General features: G+C 36.4%; 1 protein-coding gene across 5 annotated transcripts in view; it reads right to left on the bottom strand.

Annotated features, from left to right (window-relative positions):
• The window catches only part of GPATCH8 (G-patch domain containing 8), a 114,929-nt gene that overhangs the window by 53,896 nt on the left and 38,673 nt on the right, over positions 1-22,360 (bottom strand). For all 5 annotated transcript variants that reach the window (XM_057535802.1, XM_057535803.1, XM_057535806.1 and 2 more), the window contains exon 3: positions 20,276-20,348. In XM_057535802.1, coding sequence (XP_057391785.1) covers positions 20,276-20,348 — 73 coding nt within the window. The remainder of the gene's footprint in view (positions 1-20,275; positions 20,349-22,360) is intronic.

Below are 22,360 nucleotides of genomic sequence, written 5' to 3'. Positions count from 1 at the left end.
GTAAAAGGTCTGGAAAATAACCTTAGATCTTCAGTGCTTGGAAAACTTATGTGCATTTGAGTTCTGTTATGAACGAATAAAACTCTTGAAGGAGCTTTCCTTAGAACTTGTTTCCTTTTAATGAAGTCTTCCCAAGTCCGCCAACATCTCTCTTTCTGCACACAACAAAGCCAAGCTTTGAAGAACACCAGTAACTCCAGAGAAAGTGGCATCAAAAGGGCTGTCACATTTACAATTAGTCCACTCAGAGGTAACTCACAGAAAACAAACAGTCTGGCTTTAAAAACAATCTGAAGGCAACATTACTGCCTGCGCCAAATAGTAATTTCTTTCATTAGAGGCTCCTGACCAAGGAAAAATCTCACTGGGAAAAGACACTGAACAATACATACAGGAAGAGGTTGCAGCATTTAAAAAAAGAAAAAAATTCCCTCAATTTATTCATTTGTGATCAATGATAAATCCTATCATAGAGCACATCACTGTGGAACATCTGAATAACCTATAGTTATGACTTTTCAAAGGGTAGGTAGCAACAGAATGTTTGCTAATATAATATTCCCTAGAAAACTCAACTTCTTTTTAAAACAAATTGAATGAAATCCAGGTTCCCTATTTCTTGGTTTCTCTTAACAGGGACAAATATTTCTTAAAATCCATTAAAATAAGAACATTTTGTTGTTTATTTCATTTCAAAGGAGGCAACTTCAACCAGAACACTAAATACTTTCCTTAAAAGAAACTGTCCTCTTCAGCCAAAGATCTATATATAGATACTATGACTGTGATCTAGTCAACTGGACAAGGGGGGAAAAAGGAAAGAAAACATACCACATCTAGAATGTTCCAACACCAATGTATTCATGTGATGAGGAAAAAAATTGATATTCATATTTTCTAAATCAAAACTGTAAATCTATACACAAATATCAAATCATTATATTGTAAACCTGAAACTAAAATAATATTGTATGTCATTCGTACCTCAATTAAAAAACTTTTTTAGGGGCTTCCCTGGTGGTGTAGTGGTTAATACGCCTGCCAACGCAGGGGACACGGGTTCGAGCCCTGGTCCGGGAAGATCCCACATGCCGCGGAGCAACTAAGCCCGTGCACCACAACTACTGAGCCTGCGCTCTAGAGCCTGCGAGCCACAACTACTGAAGCCCACGTGCCTAGAGCCTGTGCTCTGCAACAAGAGAAGCCACCGCAATGAGAAGCCCGTGCACTGCAACGAAGAGTAGCCCCCATTCTCGACAACTAGAGAAAGCCCGCGCACAGCAATGAAGACCCAACGCAGCCCCAAAAAATCAGTTAATTAATTTAAACAAATTTTTTAAAGAGATGGAAAAAACTTTAAATGATGTTTCGTTAACCAAACAGTATTGTACATTCTATATCTAGAAGGTAGGCTTACTTCTACAATGACAAACATGCTAAAATGTTCACATATTCATCTCTTGCTAAAATGTGATGGCATTATGACTTATCATAACTGAAGAGAGAATAAAGCTAAATACCAAAATCCACTGATTGCTTATAGCCACACTGTTTCTGAGAATAATCCTTCACATTAATCAGTTTTGATTTTGAAACACTTAAGGATATACCAATCTACAAAACTGGCCCAAAGAACTGGACTGTGAAGAAATAATTTTTTTTTATACAAACACTATTTTTTTATTTTATTTTTAAAATTTATTTATTTATTTATTTATTTTTGGCAGTGTTGGGTCTTCGTTTCTGTGCGAGGGCTTTCTCTAGTTGCGGCAAGCATGGGCCACTCTTCATCGCGGGGCGCGGGCCTTTTCACCGTCGCGGCCTCTCTTGTTGCGGGGCACAGGCTCCAGACGCGCAGGCTCAGTAGTTGTGGCTCACAGGCCCAGTTGCTCCGTGGCATGTGGGATCTTCCCAGACCAGGGCTCGAACCCGTGTCCCCTGCATTGGCAGGCAGACTCTCAACCACTGTGCCACCAGGGAAGCCCTATTTTTTTATTTTTTTTTTAAGTTTTTTTTTTTTTGATGCGGACCATTTTTTTTTTTTAAACTTATTTATTTTATTTTTGGCTGCATTGGATCTTCATTGCCGTATGCGGGCTTTCTCTAGTTGTGGCGAGCAGGGGCTACTCTTCGTTGTGGTGTGTGGGCTTCTCATTGTGATGGCTTCTCTTGTTGCGGAGCACAGGCTCTAGGCACACGGGCTTCAGTAGTTGTGGCACGCGGGCCCAGTAGTTGTGGCTCGTGGGTTCTAGAGCGCAGGCTCAGTGGTCATGGCGCATGGGCTTAGTTGCTCCGCGGCATGTGGGATCTTCCCAGACCAGGGCTCGAACCCGTGTCCCTTGTGTTGGCAGGCGGATTCTTAACTACTGCGCCACCAGGGAAGCCGATGTGGACCATTTTTAAAGTCTTTATTGAATTTGTTACAATATTGCTTCTGTTTTATGTTTTTTGGCCGCGAGGCATGTGGGATCTTAGCTCCCCCACCAGGGATTGAACCCGCACCCTGTGCAGTGGAAGGTGAAGTCTTAACCACTGGACCGCCAGGGGAGGCCCACAAACACTACTGTTAAACAAACTAACTCCAGGAATAGAACAACTGGGAAGAAAATATTAAAGGACAACCATAATCTGGTAATCAGCACACTTCAGAAACAGAAGACACGTGACTTCTCCACAGAAATAAATTAGAAATGAAGAAGCTTCTGAAGTGATTAAAACACTAGTTGTATATCAACAGAGGTAAGAACACCCAATTTACCTCAGCTGCCTTTTCCTTTACTGAGATTCACTCAACAACACTTACTGAATTGCTACTATATACCAAGTACTCTTGGAAGGCTTTGGGCATATGGCAGTGATTAAAACAAAGTCCTACACCCCATGAATTACCTATAATTAGGCAAAATAATCTTACCAATTTAAACTTCTGGCATGGGGCGGGAGGCGGGAAGAACACTTGTGGAGCCAATGCACATATGGTTCAAAAAGTTTTTAAATGTCTAATGTCCTTTTAAAGATGTTTAAAACTGTTTTTAAAGACTGACCCCAATAAAGCAGAAGTAAATATAAATGCCATCAAAAATAACACATTGTAAAGCAACTATACTTCAATAAAAATTTTAAAAAAAGCCATCAGAGAGTCACAAAATCTACTTCCAAAAGGCCACTAAACTAATAAAAGCCAAGAACCTCACCTGACATCTTTAAATCTATTTCATACTTTAAGCAACTCAAATACGTATGTGAAAATCAAGAATAATACAAAATTAGGATGGTGACTATTCTCTGATTTGCAAAACTATTCAAAATAAGACTCTATAGTAAGCTATGTTAGTGTGTTTAAGTATAATTTCATTTACTAAAACAGTGATTAGATACAACTTTCAGAAATACTTCCTGGGTAAAAAGTGGTACGTTTATTTCCGAATCAAAGCTTCACTTTTGCAAATTTCTCCTGAAAATAATAGTCTTCAGTAGCATAAGAACAATGATTACTTTCAGCATCATTTAGATATTTTTTCCTTAGGAAACATCAAGCATATTAATTATTCCCTATCGAGTTTCTAAGGTTTTTTTTTTTTTAAAGGCTTCCTACTCAAAAGAGAATCCAAATTCTCTAGCACTACAAAAACTAACTATATTCTTGTCACAGCCTGTTTAATGATCTATACAACAACCGGGTTATTTTGATTTTCAAACACAGGTGTTTTTTTAAGAGCACAGAAGTTTAACTGTGACCAAAAGATCCTTCCATCTTCCCAAAGTACCAGAGCTGCCTTCTAGGAGAAAATAGTTCAGTTTTAATCACATAATCTAATATATTAATAAACAGGGACAGAGAAGGGGCAAAATAAATTATAAATTAAAATAAAGTGTTCGAATCAGATTGTTAAGCCTGGAAAAGATATCTCATTCAGGGGTGACATGACTCAAGCCCTCAGGAGAGGTAATAAAGGGAATGCCTGAGGTACCATAAATTAAAAAAAAAAAAAAAAAAAAAAAGTCACCTAAAGGAAATCATACTTTCACTCCAAATTTAGCTTAAATCACATCAACTCACTGAACACTGCCTGCTTCATGCTAACCATTTGGTAAGATAAAATCAATTTATTTTTTAAATGAGAAAACCAATTTAATAAATAAATTTCAGGGTAAAATAATCTAAAATATGAGGCATAGGGGGAGAAGGTAAAACAATTTTAGGTCCTTAGTTTTTAAAAAATGGGGAAACACTTTTGTGCCCTGAGTTTTACTTATGTTTATATCCTGAATAACTGACACAGGACTGGGACATAATTTGATATAACAAATTAAAAAGCATTTGTTGACTCAAGAGAATGAACGTGTTCATAGTGGGTCTCACCTTGTTCAGGTATAAATATTTAGTCATCAGAGCGCTTTCTACTTGATGCAACAAGATACTGATGATTTAACTGTCTTGTAATCAAGGAATTATTTTATCAAACAGAAGATATATGCTATATTATACAGGTCTCCATATCTCAAAAAATATATAAGCTAATATAAAGAAATAGTTGAGTTTTGCATTACTATTCATTACAATCTTGTTCAATTTCTTTTATCTATCATCACCCATTAGCAGACAAGAAGCAGGCACCAAATGTTTAAGTAGTTAGACAGACTTAATGGTCTCTAAGGTTCACTACAATTCTTAAGTTTGAAGAGTAGAAAATATTTTGGGGAGTTATGTAGGTAGTAGCCAGTCCTATGGTACTGTAATAATCCAACAATCCAATGCCTTCTTAGAGTTGTATCCTCTTACTATTGGTTAAGTACTTCCATTAACTACACTGAGAATTTCTTAATATTCCAGGATCACTCTATAACCCCAAAAGACTTTCCAGCTTCATTTAGATTGCTCTTCCTTTACTCTACACATCAACCCCCTCCTCAACTCATCTTTAATTATTTTCTTTCTATATTTTTCTAGGTAGTCCCTAAAAACGCTGGCTACAAAAACTCAGTTCTCCAATAAGGGAATTTCTAAACACTGTGTGACTTTTGACAATCAGCACATGAGTCTCAGCAGCCTCTCCTGCAAAATGGAGATATTATCCTCACTTTCAGGATTGGCATGTAGATCAAAAGAAACAACAAACAGAAGATGCTTTGTAAACCCTAACGTTTCACTATAAATCACTATTTAGGATGCTGTTGAACTCTTAACACTGTCATATTCTTAAGGCCTCAGAAAATTAAAAAATCAATTTGTTCTTTCATTTCCAAAACTGGCAATAAGTACCTTAAAATTAAAGACACTCTTAAGAAGCTGTGATAAATTTTAATGTTCTACCTACAATTTGGTGATAATGAAACAACCCTATTTACAGATGGAGAAAATTATTACCAAAGTATTACCCTCAAATCCTTCCCATGTTATCATTCCATTAACAAAAGAGTGACCACTGAGTTTGAAAAGCAAGGCTACACAAATGTTAAATCCAAGCCAAAAGAATGAAGCATACTTTAGAAAGACCTTCTCCAAATTAAACATATAGTACAAATCGTCTAAGAAAATTAATTAAGCCTAAGCAAAACAGAATAAATTAAAATTCTTACTATTTTATTATTACTGTCATCTGGAGGAAGACAATAGCACCTATATATGTGTACTGAACAGCAAGTTATTAATCCATAGTATGTCAAATTTGTAACAGATGAAGTCCACGTGGAATGTAGGAGTAAATTCAGAAAGTCAAGTAGATTGAAATTACTCAAAAATCCTCCTTATTTCTTCTGAAGTCTGCTAAAAAGCCCAGAGATCCTAGATCATCCACAGAAATTTTCTTTTCCAGTTCTAAAGTCTATGATTCCATACAACTTTGAGGGCATTTTTGTCTCCTCTTAGTTCCTACTTATCAAATATTGGTTTAACTAGTGAAAGTTTATATTTTCAACTATTTCCACCTGATTGGACTACTCTAATTACAATGAAATCACTGTCACTCTATACTTCTAATTTTAAAAGTTTCTTGGACACTCCACTTTCTTGCCAAAGTAAGAAACCAGTTTCCACACAAACCAATTTCATTTTAATCATGCAAATTAACCTAGGGCAAGAAGTCCATAAGTAATAATGTTGGAAACAGTGTAAATCAGGCTAAGACTATAAGAAAAATAAATAGCATTATACTAATTCAGACTAAAAATTACTAATATATTTTGGATGAGCAAAAGAACCAACTGTCTACCCTACTTACTACAGTCAAGGTAACATTCTTAGAAGCTTATTTTATTCATATGGTCCAAAGCAAATTATTTAGGGAGCTTGTTTAAAATGTTACTTCCTGAACCCCACCCCAGACCTGCTGAGTTGTGCTGGTTGGGAATCCACATTTACCAAAAAAAAAAAAATTATATATATATATATATATATATATATATATATATGTGTATATATATATATATGTATATATATATATATATATATATATATAATTTTTTTTTTTGGCTGCATTGGGTCTTCGTTGCTGCACGCGGGCTTTCTGTAGTTGCAGCAAGCGGGTGCTACTCCTCGTTGCAGTGTGCGGGCTTCTCATTTGTGGTGGCTTCTCTTGTTGCGGAGCATGGGCTCTAGGCGCACAGGCTTCAGTAGTTGCAGCACATGGGCTCAGTAGTTATGGAATGGAGACTCTAGGGCATGCGGGCTTCAGTAGTTGTGGCTCTTGGGCTCTAGAGCGCAGGTTCAGTAGTTATGGCGCACGGGCTTCGTTGCTCCACGGCATGTGGCATCTTCCCGGACCAGGGATCAAACCCATCTCCCCTGCACTGGCAGGAGGATTCTTAACCACTGCGCCACCAGGGAAGTCCTAGGAATCTACATTTTTAACAAGCACCCAAGGTGATTCTGCTACACACTAAAGCTTGAGAATCATAAGTCTAATGGAAAAAGTACTGGAGTAGAGGTCAGAAGACTTATAAACATAGCTACTATCCTCAGCAGTTTGACCATGGATAAACACTTAAGTTTCTCCATCTATTAAGTGGCATTATCTCCGCTCCATGTATTAGAGAGGAAAGTGAGATAGGACACAGGTATAAAACTTACATACCATCATGTTTAATTTCCCCAAACAACTCCCAAATCTTTTAAAAATTTGGGTATATTGAGGTTATAACAAGGTCACACCACTTACTGGTTGTAGAGCTTGAATTTAAACCCAGGTCAAATTTCAAATGAGGTGATAAAGTGGTAACCTGTGGATCAAATATGGGCCTTGCACATGTTTTGTTTATCTCAGATTATTTTAAACTTTGAGCCAACGTTTATCAATTAGTAAATGTCACCAAAATATCTGGATTTCTGGTTTCTTTTTTAAAAAATTCAGGTCTGGCAATACCTGAGACTATATTCTTACATGGTAACAATGAGCATGAGCTAGCTGAGTGGCAGTTTTTCCGCTCTAGACATGGCACAACTCACACTACCTTCTACTGTCTCACACTCAGTGCGCTTCAATTGCGTATGTTACCACCTGGCCCCAACAGGCATCAGTTTGCAATTCCTACTCCTGAGACTGTCCTTTGCTCCTTCCTTCTGAGCTCCCACTAGATTTTCTCTGTAACTCTCATTTGGTAGCTATCTACTTCACAGGTTTGGAAAGACTCAGAGAGAGAGAAAAGACTGAATTTAAAACTAGTAAACCACATTTATAAATGAAAGATAATATTATTTTGTTCCCTTTTCTAAATGTATAATCCCATTACTTCAAATTTTGGTATCTATTTTTAATAAACAATTTTTAGCTTTTTTCTTTATTAAAATATATTTCTCACAAAACACACTTTTTTTTTAATGACTATTTGGTTTTTTTTTTTTTCAAGTATTTGCTTATTTATTTATTTATGGCTGTGTTGGGTCTTCGTTTCTGTGCGAGGGCTTTCTCTAGTTGTGGCAAGCGGGGGCCACTCATCATCGCGATGCGCGGGCCTCTCACTATCGCGGCCTCTCTTGTTGAGGAGCACAGGCTCCAGACGCGCAGGCTCAGTAATTGTGGCTCACGGGCCCAGTTGCTTCGCGGCATGTGGGATCTTCCCAGACCAGGGCTCAAACCCGTGTCCCCTGCACTGGCAGGCAGACTCTCAACCACTGCGCCACCAGGGAAGTCCCAAAACATACTTTTAACTTTGTATTCTTATCATGTTTACATTTGGTCCTACTTTTAAATACCAGTGTTTCTTATGGAGGAATGTGGAGATTCCATGTATCAACTGACTAGTTGGGCAAATATTGATATAGTTGTTTGTTTCCTTATTCGCACAATATGAGATTTCTCACTTGTTAAATCATTCAAGAAATAAGTTGAAATTCTAAGTTAGGTTGTTCAATTCTCTATTAAGCCCCCACTGTACCTTTAACTTCACAATCATGATATTATACTGCATTGCATTACATTTATTTGTTACATTCGTGTCTATATTAGACATGAGCCTCTGGAGGGCAGAGGCTATATCTTATTCATTCTTCGACTCTTTTAAGACTTACTACAGATCTGCACATTCTAAGGATTCAATAACTGTGCAGAATAAAAAACATATGAAAAACAACAGAGAACACATAAATGCTTAGCAATTATTATCATTTAGGAGTTTAATGAGAGTTAAGAGACACATATACACAAATTATACAAGGTAGAATATTTAAAATGCCACAGGAGAGAAATATAAAGTATAAGAAAAAATAAACGAGGAAATTATAGTATGAGACAGAAATTACAGTATTTTCTTTTTCCCTGGAGATCAATTACCAACCATCCTTTAAAATGTGGCCAAGGTTCTTACCACTCAAGCTAACCTCAAGTTTCTAGCGAATTTATACAAATTTATATTTATCATAAACATATATGACCACTTCAAGTGTCCTAAGAAAAAATATCACATTCAAAGCTATCTCCAATTTTTTCAGCCAGAATAACTATTGTATATTTCAATTCTGCAGTACTTTCTCACCACCATCACATTCCTCCAGGAGACAGAAGTAACCCACCACACAGCACTGAAGTACATTATAGATAGCATACTGATTAAAAGCATAGGTTCTGGCAACATGATTCTACCACTTATGCTGTAAGATCTTGGGCAAAGTATTCCTTAGAATGTCAATTTCCTCATCTGTAAAGCAGGAATACCTACCGCAGAGAGGATTTAAATTAGACTATACATGTGCAAGCACTCTGTAAACACTTAATAAATGCTAGCTATTATAAAGGATTAACACTAAACCCAGTGAACAAAGGCTTGCTAGTAAGACACATGCATGAATTGACTGTACATTATGCTTCGTAGTTGATTTGTTTTATCATCCTTCATAATTATACTTTCCTTTCCAGTTCCATTGCTATCACTCTATTCTATGCCCTTATCAACTCATACCTAGACAGCTTTCTAAATGGTTTTACATCTTCATCTTCAGACATACTTTGGCTAGACCAGTATTTAACTTCTACCACCAATGTCCTCATTGCTATAATGGAAAGAACAACAGATCACAAATCAGAGAATTGGGGACTGGGTTTCAGCACTTTGGAACCCTAAACCTAAATTTCTTCATCTGTAAAATGAATTTCAGATTAAATTAGCTTTAATATTTCTTCTTGCTATAAAACTCTATACCTCTCTTCTAATCAAAAACTGCCCTTGGCTTACAAAATAAAGTTCCAAATTGGAGCAGCATTAAAGTCTTCCACATTCAGTGTGGTAGTTAGAAGCATGGGTTTTGGAGTCAGAAAGACCAAGGTTTGCATTTTGATACTGTCATTTACTGGTAGCTTATTCTTGAGCAATTTGCTCAACTTCTCTAAGCCTCAGTTTCTTCCTCTGCAAAATGGGAATAACAATAATTATCTCATAGACTTGCTTTAAGAATTAAATGAGTTATCTGTTAAGTGCCTAGGACATAAACACTCAGTAATATTAGATTTGTGCCTATTTGAACTAATTTCCCATTACTGCCTTCTAGTTATGGTTTCCAGACTGCTCCTGGAGACCTAGAACCCTGCTTCAAACAAACAATTGTGGTTTTGTTCCACCCTCTCTTTTATACATTAAGGTTCGACATTTTAAAAATATGTAATTTGAGAGGTTCTTCTGCTTTTAAAATGTATGAAATGCACTGCCCTATGGGCATTCTCTGCTCCAGCCAGCCAGGCCTACTCTTTGCCAACTGTAATCACTTTGTATACATCAGTATCTCCTTTCTTTGGTAATACCTATTCCTCCTTCCTCAAGACTTCATTGTGAAGTCTTCCCTAGTCATTCATCCTTACAGAATTTATTCTTCAGCTTTCTTCCACTTATCTCCTAAAATAAATGGCAAACTCTATGAGAGTAAGGGCGGTATCTTATAATGTCATGTATATTCTTTATTATGGTCTCTTGAACATAGTAAGTATTTAATAAAAGTGCAACTAATTCCATGTAATTCTTCACCAGCGATTGCTTCTTTTAAAGTAATCTACCTTGATAATGTGCAAACTGCTTCTATAACTAGTTCACTCTTTTCTTAGAAAAAAAGTACTAGAATGATAAAATAGCCTCTTATACTTATCTGTTCTAAATCTTCATTAGTAAAATTTGCTACTTCCTTTCTGGTTATTTTGCTGTGAACTTAACATATATTTAATGTCTTCTGATTAAATAACGTCTTAACATATAGTTAATGTCTGTCTTTAAATGTGACGATCCCTATACTGAGAAACAAGTAGTCTATATGGCATCTGAATTCACCATTTCCCCTTCTCCCCTCCCCCAATCCCTTTTCCTTTCTAGTCTAGCCCTAAAACCTAGACTTCTTACTACAGACTGACAATTCTGACTAATTTTGTTTACTAACTAGGTTCATCTCTTTTGTTCATATTAACTAAATTCCATTAAGATAGTCAGAGGTTGTATAGAATCTGTATCTTACTAAATTTGATACATGAATTATTAAAATTATGCTTACCTGTGGCAATGTATAAAGACTGCATAGCTCATTTAGTTGGCAGGGAACAGAGGCCATTATAGCTACAGGTTCCTTCAGCTAGACCAGCAACAAGTATAACTAAGCCTTTCTGACAATCCATACTCTTTTGATTTGTGGGAACTACATGTCTGCTGTCCCCCTCAAACCTACTCTTATTTTCAGTTATCAGCTTTTTCTGAGAAGGGAAAAGATATAAATGTATTGGGTTGGCCAAAAAGTTCCTTGGGGGGCTTCCCTGGTGGCGCAGTGGTTGAGAGTCTGCCTGCTGATGCAGGGGACACGGGTTCGAGCCCTGGTCTGGGAAGATCCCACATGCCGTGGAGCAACTGGGCCCGTGAGCCACAGTTACTGAGCCTGCGCGTCTGGAGCCTGTGCTCCGCAACAAGAGAGCCCGTGATGGTGAGAGGCCCGCGCACCGCGATGAAGAGTGGCCCCCGCTTGCCACAACTAGAGAAAGCCCTCACACAGAAACGAAGACCCAACACAGCCATAAATAAATAAATAAATTAAATAAACCCAAAAAAAGTTAAAAAAAAAAAAAAGTTCCTTGGCTGTTAAAGTAAAAATAAAAGACAAATTTTTCATTTTCACCAAGAATTATATTGAACAACGTATTCACCCTTTTGTTCCACTACCTTCTGCCATTTTCCAGGCAACTTCATAATTCCATCTTCCCAAAACTTTTTTTTAAAATTAATTAATTTTTTTAAAATTTTTGGCTGCATTGGGTCTCCACCACTGTGCACGGGCTCTCTCTAGCTGTGGCGAGCGGGGGGCCACTCCTCGTTGCGGTGCACGGGCTCTAGGCTTGCGGGCTTCAGCAGTTGTGGCACGCGGCTCAGTAGTTGTGGCTCACGGGCTCCAGAGCGCAGGCTCAGTAGCTGCGGCACACGGGCCCAGCCGCTCCACAGCACGTGGGATCTCCCCAGACCAGGGCCCGAACCCATGTCCCCCGCACAGGCAGGCGGATTCCCAACCACTGCACCACCAGGGAAGCCCTTCCCAAAACTTTTTATCTTTTTGAGCAAAGAACTGTTCCAGGTGTCTTTTACAGTTTTCCAGGGAAATCAAATTTTTTCCATTAAGAGAATTTTGTAAAGACCAAAATAAATGGAAATCCGAAGGTGCTATGTCTGGTGAATACGGCGGATGAATCAGAACTTCCCAGCCAAGCTGTAACAGTTTTTGCCTGGTCATGAAAGAAACATGCGGTCTTGTGTTATCCTGATGGAAGATTATGAGTCTTCTGTTGACCAATGCTGGACACTTTTCGTTGAGTGCTGCTTTCAGTTGGTTTAACTGGGAGCAGTAGTTGCTGGAATTAATTGTGTGGTTTTGCAGAAACAGATCATAACAGAGGACTCCCTTCCAATCCCACCATATACACAACATCACCTTCTCTGGATGAAGACCGGCCTTTGGTGTGGTTCGTGGTGGTTCATTTCCCTTGCCCCACGATCTCTTCCATTCCACATTATTGTACAGTATCCACTTTTCATTGCCCGTCACAATATTTTAAAAACGGTACATTTTCGTTACGTTTCAGTGGAGAATCGCATGTGGAAATATGGTCAATAACGTTTTTTTCGCTTAACTTATGTGGAACCCAAACATCAAAGCTATTAACATAACCAAGCTGCTGCAAATGATTCTCAATGCTTGATGTGGATATTTTGAGTATGTTGGCTATCTCCGGCATGGTATAATGTTGACTGTTCTCAATTAATGTCTCGATTTGATCGGTATCAACTTCAACTGGTCTACCCAACCGTGGAGCATCGTCCAGCGAGAAATCTCCAGCACGAAGCTTCGCAAACCACTTCTGACACGTTTGATCAGTCACAGCACCTTCTCCATACACTGCACAGATCTTTTTTTGTGTTTCAGTTGCATTTCTACTTTTCTTGAAATAATAAAGCATAATATGCCAAAAATGTCGCTTTTTTCCCATCTTCAATATTAAAACGGATACACAAACATTCACCAATTTTGATAAGTTTTTAAATGCACGGTGATATGACAGCTGTCACAATACAATCTAACAAAATTGTTTTGAATGAGGTTAAAGACAACTAAGCACTACTAGAGCCATCTTACAGAAAAAAAATGAACGAACATTTTGGCAAACCCAATAGAAACAGTGATTTCAAAGTTAGGCTTATATTCGAATGGCAGGGACTCAGTAGCTGTATGACCTTTCCAAAACTATTTCTTCAGTTATAAAATGAGCATACTAATATGCATTTCATTAAGTAGGACATGCAGAATGTTTAGATTCTAGATTTGGCACATAATACATACTGAGTTAGGTGCTATTTCCTTTTCCCAAAGAAAAACAAATTTCAAAGGGAAACTAAGGTAGAAGGACAACTCAGCTTTTACAAAGACCCTATCCAGAAAATTTATCTATGTCATCATAATATTAAAGGAAAGCTATTTTCTCCTCAGCCAAAGAATGACTTTTCTTAGGAAGTTAGGTTTTCAAGATCAACATTCTAATTTAACAATAAAGTCTAAATTGTAACACGACATATTTCTATTGTATTGAATTCAAATCTAGTTTTTCTTCAGTCATAAAATGTAGTAGAAGCACTGTTGGGGCTTAGCTAATGCAGGGTTTACCCAACTATATTAACCATTTGTTCGCTAACTGGAACTAGAGTGGGAGGAGGGACACGTGCATAAAATCAAAGAAACCAACTCTACTCTGCTTTGATTCTGCCTATTCTAAGTCTTTTTCAAAATAATTATTTTCTATATTTTTAATAGTAATACAAGTATATCATATCAAATTTTAAAAGAATACAGTAAAAAGCAACCCACTTTCCCTTCACAGTCTGCCTTAACAAAGATTTTTTTCTGCATAGTCAAGCAAATAAAAAATAAATATATAGGCATAACCCACAGAATGTACCCTTTTAATATTTCACAGTGAAATGCCTCAGTTCATCTTTCTTGACACAACATTTTCCAGCCAATGGTTTCATACAGTAAAATTTTTATCTTTCAATCTCAAAAATCTAATTCAACATTTTTAAGGAAAAGACAAGTGAGAAATCTGGAGATACATCCACATACAACTTGTAGGACTTTGGGAAAGCTGCTTAAGTATCAACAAAAGGTATGGACATGTTACTACATAGAAAGCAACTGTTAACAACCACAGTAATTATTTGGTAATCAGGAAGAAATGTTTAAGTATTTTATACCTTAATTTTTTAAAAAATTCATAAACAGCCAGCTATGTTTTAGAAATTGGTTAAGGGTTGGGTTGACGTGTAACCCATTTAAAATAATGGTAAATAGGTTCCCAAGTAGGGTTTTCATACAGAAGGTCTGATTTTCAGGAACAAACTAGTGATTTTTAAGCAGGAGGTATATATCTATCTGCCCACATATATATGTATATGATATATATCATTTAACACAAGTGGTAGTTTACTATAATACACACTGTTCTGCACCTTGCTTCTTTACTTAATGTATCTTGGAAATTGTTCTATACATATTGAGTACATACGAAACTAACTCAATCCTTTTAAAGCTGCATGGTTTCCCTTTACCCATTTTAGTATCCTATTTCTTCAAATCTAAAATGCCATTAGGGCTCCCCTGGTGGCGCAGTCATTAAGAATCCACCTACCGGTGCAGGGGACATGGGTTCGAGCCCTGGTATGGGAAGATCCCACATGCTGCTGAGCAACTGGACCCGTGTGCCACAACTACTGAGCCTGTGCTCTAGAGCCCGCGAGCCACAACTACTGAGCCCACGCACCACAACTACTGAAGCCCGTGTGCCTGGAGCCCATGCTCCGCAACAAGAGAAGCCACCGCGATGAGAAGCCTGCGCACCGCAACAAAGAATAGCCCCCCACTTGCCACAATTAGAGAAAGCCCGCGCGCAGCAGTGAAGACCCAATGCAGCCAAAAATAAATAAATAAATTAATTTAAAAAATTTAAATGCCATTAACTGTAAAACAGCTTTATGTGCCACTAAGAAAGAAATTTAAAAAGCTGCCAATTATAACTATAATGCCATTAATAAGGTGTATCTGATTTTACCTTTATTAAAATATGAAAAACTGTCTTAGAATCAAAGAAATATGGTAGACTATTTCCAATCTATCGCAGTGATATAATTAATAACTTCAATCACACATTATTTTGTGCATTTCATGAATAAGTTAAAGATAGATAGATAGATAGAAACAGAATTACTGGATCTAAGGATACATGTATTTTAATCTTTAAATAATTCAAATTGTCCTCCACAGTGGTTTTATCAGTTTATAGTTTCACTGGCTATAATGTAAAAACCTTTTCTCCAAAATCTGACCAGGCTAATCTTTTTTTTAAGCCTTTTCCAAGCCAACAAGTGAAAAATGATATCTCATAGTTTAATATGCATTATCTCTAATATGAAAAGGATTGAGAATATTTTCAAACACCTAAAGGTCATTTGCATTACTTTTCTTTTTTTTTTTTTTTTTTTTTTTTTTAAAGGATTTTCTTTTTATTTATTTATTTATTTATTTATTTATTTATTTATTTATTTATTTATTTTTGGCTGTGTTGGGTCTTCGGTTCGTGCGAGGGCTTTCTCCAGTTGCGGCAAGCGGGGGCCACTCTTCATCGCGGTGCGGGGACCGCTCTTCATCGCGGTGCGCGGGCCTTTCTCTATCGCGGCCCCTCCCGTCGCGGGGCACAGGCTCCAGACGCGCAGGCTCAGCAATTGTGGCTCACGGGCCCAGCTGCTCCGTGGCATGTGGGATCTTCCCAGACCAGGGCTCGAACCCGTGTCCCCTGCATTAGCAGGCAGATTCTCAACCACTGCGCCACCAGGGAAGCCCCCTGCATTACTTTTCTGTAAACAGTGCTCATATCGTTTCTCCCTTTCTATTTAGGTTATAAGTCTTTTACAAACTGATGATAAATACATAAGGAAATCTGTCCTTTGTCTGTAATGAAATATTACAGATACTTCTCCCAGTTTGTTTTTTTCTAGTTGTTCTGTTTTTTTACTTTATTTATGATGAAATACAGTCAAATTTATCCTTTTTTTAATGTCTTCTGGGTTTGGAGTTGAACTTAGAAAAGTTTTCCTCATTCTAAGATTATTTTTAAAATAATAATTATCCCATTGTTCATCTTAATGATTTCATGATTTCATTTTTTACATTTAAATATTTTATTCATCTGGAATATACTTTTGGGTAAGGTATGACAGTGGGGATCCAACTTCTTTTTTCTGGGTTGCTATCCAGTTGTCCCAACACCATTGCTCAGTGACTGACGCTCTTTTAGATGTTCTAACTAAGAGCTCAGAATTACTGAAACAAACACCAAAATTAGGGGCTTAGGACCCTAAAACATATACAGCATTAAAAGCACAGATCTGGGAGTCAGATATCTAGCATATCATATTAAGCTACTACTGTCACAAATTCTGGGAAATAGAGAGTAGCAAGATAGAGGCTTCTCTATTTATGATTTTTATTATATTTAGGTTTTGGATGAAGACCTAAAGATGGATTATCTCAAATTCAGTTAAAATATCTAAATATACACTATACATCAGAGGTGTTAGTAACAAGTAGCATTTATATAGTGTTTTACAGTTTGTATAAAGTGACTTCACTTAGGTTAATTTACTTTATCCTCATAATCACTCTGTGAGAAGAGAGGCAGAGATTTTAATCCCCATTTATTGCTGAGAAAAATAATTCAGTTATGGCAACTTGTCCCTTAAAGTAAGTGGCAGAGCCAAACTCTAACCTAAATCTTATGTTTCCAAATGCTGCTCACACTGCCTCATACCCTACACCAAGTACTTTTAAACAAAAATAAAAGAGAATCCCTACTCTCAAGGAACCTGAAGCACTTTGTCAATTAAATATTCAATTGATCACATACTAAAAAATATAAAACATGGCCCCTGGCCTTAAAAAACCTTCAAAGGTGTACAGTAAGTTTAAAAAGCAAGACTTGGGGGACTGGAAAATAAGCCTGAAGAGCAGGAATGATGTCTTATCTAAGCCCATGGCTTATGCTATTTACAACTGGTATAACCAGAATACATTATTAGCTCAGTAAATGTTGGTTGTCTGTTACTGACTGAACCCTCTAGACAGCGTGAAATATGAAATAATACCACACCTCATTCATTTTTCTCAGGTGCTGAACTTTTCTTTGCGACCAAAAAATCAGCCAAATCGTCAAACGGCTTAGAAAATGTAACAAAGGAAGTTCAGGCACCACTTCCGGGCTACACCTACTTACCTATTTCATAGCAAAATAAAGATTCTGAGCTACAGTCCATTCCATTTCAAAGCTGCCGGAAGGTTATAAAACAATTTCAAGAACCAAATCCAGCTCAAGAGCCACAAAATACAACTAACATGTGCTGTTGCTTTATTCCAAATTAAACACATCCTCTGCTTCTATAATAAAAAATTGTCTATAACATTTCTCATCAACAGGCCTTTCTTTATGTTGTTTCCTTCAGACATCTTGTCAACATATCTTTTCTACAGGTCTTTTATTTAACACTAATAATCACTTACCTGCCACACACAAAAGTTCCTATTTTTTTTTAACTTTTGAAATATTTTAATAAATACTAGGGGAGAACAAAAAGTGAATAATAAGGGAAATTCAACTACAAAATTAAACCCACTTTACAAAGTTTAATTTTCTATCGTACCACAGATAATTTTGCTTCAGAGTTGGCATGCCCTATTCTCCAACCTATCCACTGACAAGTTATATACACTGTAGCCCCAGGGACTGGCACTCTTTGTGAAAGTCTTGCATGGATTGAAATAATTTTTAAACGTTAACAAAAAAATCCTAAAAAGATCAGGTTTAAATTTAGTGGATGGCTGCATGTTAAAAATGTTAGAGCCTTAAAATCAAATAAAAGGAACTAAAGGTTGACAATAAACGAGTAAATGCAAAGAACTTACAAAGCCATGAGCCTAGAAATTATTTGCAGTGACTGGTCTATACAATAGCAAGGAGGCATGATTTTCAGTGGAGCAACAGGGCTTTCTTCAGTGGTTATTTATAGAAAAGGTTTGGTACAATGAAAAAAATCAGTCATGAATTACCTCAATATACCATAAATGTGGCTATATTCTAGGTCAAATCACGTGGGTATTACAGAAAGAGCTATGTAAGAGAAACCAGCACAATGCCTGCACAATGTTGAATGTGACACTAAAAAATAAAAGAGCCATTTACAAGACAATTAAAGTCACCCCTTAATATTGGCAATAGAATAAGGTCCCATTCTTTTTGAAGGGTAAAGACTGTACTAGCCATTCAAGGCAGATGGGCTTTTGCACAACAATGTGAATTTAGTAAACACTACTGAACTGTACACTTAAAAATGGTTAAGATGGCAATTTTATGTTATGTGGGTTTTGCCACAATTAAAAAGGAAAAAAAAAAAGGTTGGGCTTCAAATTTCCCTGTTATTTTAAACAAATAATGGATTTATGAGTTATTAAGTGCTTATTACATGCCTATCACCATAGAGATGAAGGTGAAATATGGATAAAACTTAATTTCTCTTTTCAAGGAGCTCAAAGTTTAAAGAGAACCAAATTCAAAACTGTTCTTAAAATGAAGCAATAATAATAATTTTCCATCACCCAAAAATAGGTGAGTATCCATTTACCTCACCTTTCTTAAACTCACTGTCTGTATGTCTCTCACTCTCTTTCCCTCTGCAGGTTCTAGTTGTACTTTAAAGTCTCTGATGCTTACAATGAAAAATTCTAGGATTCAAACAGATTTGCTAGCCCCTATGAAATGCCCCCCAGTTCTACTCCCTTGTGTGCCTGAACAAAGAGAGTAACAATCAGCAATGCTCCTGGGAATCTCTGAATAGTAAGAGAGGTTTCAAATAGTAGGGAAAGATCAAATCCAATCTTCAGACCTTATTCTGAACTATCGCCTCCATTCAATTCAACCCAACACCTAACTATGCAAACCACTGGGACTAATCCTATCAAGAAGTCATTTCTACTTTAGTCCTGATTACCCTTTCTCTCTTCTGGACTCTTAGAAAATCTATGGTCTATGCCATACTAATTGCTCTCAACTGTAGAGTATTCTTTATATTGTGTGCAATAAGTTCTTGTGTCACTGGAAAACAAGTTTAAGGGTGATCAAATCTTTCTATCTGCCCAAAAGAATAGGTGAATGCTTAGTAATAAATATTAATTTGAAATATATTTTTTGAGCATTTCCTTTGTGTTACCACTGAATAGAATTTGTGGATGTAAAATATAAAAAGCAAAGGTTTTAAAGACTGAAACATCCTGCTTCATGTCCTGTCCTCTTGTGTCCCTTAATATACACATTTCAACTGATCAGACTTCCCATTCAAATTGTGGAAATTCATTTCCCAAATTCAAAGAATTAGTCAATAGTAGCGCCCCTCTCCCCAAAGATCCCTTTATACAACAAGACCCTCCATGACCAGAAGCAGAAGTGCAATGATTTCGATCATTTCTGAGGTAGTGTTCACATCTGCAAAGAACAAACAGTAGCCCTTGAATATGAGGGAGCTAAAAAGTGAATGGAGTTGGTTGGTTGGTTTCCAACTAGCAAGAACTCAGAAGCAGAAATGTTAGTATTTTGTTATCCAAATGATTAGTATAGTTAAAAGAAAAAATAAATGCAATGGAAACTTTAAGCCATACATTTCCCAGAGACTGATCTAAACTTGAGAAATGGCCTCTCAGAGAACCCTAAGAAGCCTCTGCTTCCATCTTATGTTTCATATAGGTTAATTTTTCTCTTTACTACTACATGGATTCTGATTACAGAAAAAGAACCAGGGCAATCACCAGCTTCAGGGAGAATTTGGGAGGGCAAAAATTAAACTCTGCTCTTGAATGGTTTTCTTTATAATACTGAAGCCACAATACAACATCACTAAATAATACAAAGAAAGCACACTCCAATACTATGTACTTCATTTACTTCACCCACCCATCACCTCCACCAAAAGAAACTTAAAACAGGTTGAGCCACACACAGTATGTCTGATCTGAAAGCATTCGTGACACAGCAGCTTACTCTTGCAAATTATTAGCTTAATAGTGATTTAAAATATAGTCATAGGAAAAACAGACTATTCTAGGGAGTAAAAGGCAAGTGGGAAAACCCAAACACTTTTTAAAGAAAGACAACAAATATACTCAGGCATAAGATCTGCCATCAGAAACATTTTCTTTTTCTTTCTTTTTTTTTTTTTTTGGTATATTTAAAAAACTTACCCTGAAGAGATTTTCCCAATCCCTGGCCCAGCTTCCACCCATGTTTCTGGAGTAAGCGATGTCCAATATTATCCTGACAGACAGAACAGAGAGACAAACCAAAAATATTCCAATAATATATTCTTCCCTTCCTAGTGATATTTAAACAGGTGATGAACAAGAGATAATTCTACATATATGCATGCAAAAAGGTGCTAATAATAGGGTAAATGTGCCCAATAAAGGGGGCATTAATGTAAAAAGAAATACTGGCTAGTATTTTATATGGGAAGAACATACAGGGTAAGGGTCCTTTCTGATGGTGTGCTGGGCAACTTTTGTACATAACACTTTTAAAAGGAGAAAAAAGGGAAGGGGAAAAGGGGAAGAATACACTTATGAAGTTTAACACTAACATTAAAAAGCATAAAATCAAGGTACTTATACAATCATATCCACCACCTAGACAGCACCACTTTATAAGTTTTTTAAAGAAAATCTACATTGTGTTTAGTTATTCTGCTTATGTGTCAGGCTTTCATGATACAAAGTAAGTTGTAAGTGTAAGACTGCCCCACCACTAGAAATGAAAACACAATCAGAGCAAAATCCAGGCTAGACTTGATTGGTTTTTTTAATATATATATAAAAATATAAATACTTAATTAGCATGCAGCCAATATTAAACTGAAAAAAGTGAGGTTAGTAAAATAAGAAATTAAATTGATTAAACAGAAAAATAAAATGAGCTCAAGCACAGACTGAGTGATGCATTTCAACATGTAATCTAACAAAAATACTAAAATGTTAGAATGAAACAGGCCTAGCAGTAAGTTAACAGTAAAGAACCATTAGTGCATGTAGGGGAAAAAAACCAATATACATAATGTCTCATCTTCCTAGGAGCACAGTGGAAAAGATCTTTCAATGTAAACCACATGAAAAGACACCAGAAACAACAATTAAATGTCAGCTTTTGTGTAAGGGTTCAAGATCTTAGAAAACTCTGCAGACCTTTGTCCAATTCTTTGCTTTTTACAAATACTGCGAAGTACAGAGACAAAGCCAAAATAACCATTAACTGTATCAGATAAAATGATGCTACTCATCCAAAAGAAAACATTTAAAAATTTTAAACACAAAGTGTTCTGTATGCATTAAAATGTAATTTATAATATTCATTGGGTATCACCATTTGAAAATAATCTCATATTTCCTGAAATCAAATTATGAAGTCAACTAAACCAATTAGTCTCTGAATTAGAATCAAATCTCATATTAAATTGCTTTTTATCTTCCAGCTCCATATTCAACGGTAAAATGCTCTTCGGAGTTACAAAGGAAAGAAAAATATTATTTCACTATTATATTCTCTGATAGTAAGTTACAAAAGGAAGATTAAGCCTCCCCAGTGCTCTGTTTAAAAATTTAAAAAAAGGTCAACTTCCTTCTATGAGTTTATGACAGGATGCCAACTGGAAAACTGGGCTGAATTTCATTGATCAGAGGAACAAAGATCAAGATACTTAAAAAAAAAAACAAAAATGTGGCAAATGATAATGAGAAGTCTGTTTCTAAAACAAAACATGCAATTGTTTTAAACGTATATGTACAAAATCATTACTGTGCACAAAAGGTCACTAGAGATTATTTTTTGCTAGCAACTGAGAGAATGAGAAAATGCTACGGCTATGTGTAATCCCAGTACAGAATGCCTAACTATTTATACATAACTTTATTGTTAAAAAATTTTTTTGTAAGTCTTAATACAAGTAATGTTAGCAGAAAAGGAAGATAAAGAGGCCTTTATAATACTACTGTGGAAATAAACTTACCTGTACATAAAATCATTGTTTTACATTGTAACTCCTACAACTGAATTAACTATGGGAAGGACAAGGATAGCAGAATGACTCTAAGATTATGTAGCTGATTGAAGTATTGTTTAATTCTTTAACAGACTAATTTTGTAACTATTCTTGGCACAGATTTACGGTATTAAACCATGCTGACAAAAATTGTTGTCCCTTTTTTTAATTTAAGAAAACTCAATCTTTTGGCTAAGTGGAGATGAGACATTATGCTGACTGTGTTATATTATGAATG

The sequence above is a fragment of the Balaenoptera acutorostrata genome, chromosome 20 (genome assembly GCF_949987535.1).
Source record: "Balaenoptera acutorostrata chromosome 20, mBalAcu1.1, whole genome shotgun sequence".
In the NCBI taxonomy this organism is placed as follows: domain Eukaryota; kingdom Metazoa; phylum Chordata; class Mammalia; order Artiodactyla; family Balaenopteridae; genus Balaenoptera; species Balaenoptera acutorostrata.
Note: the sequence above shows the minus strand (reverse complement) of the source record. Positions and strands in the feature narration are given on the sequence as shown.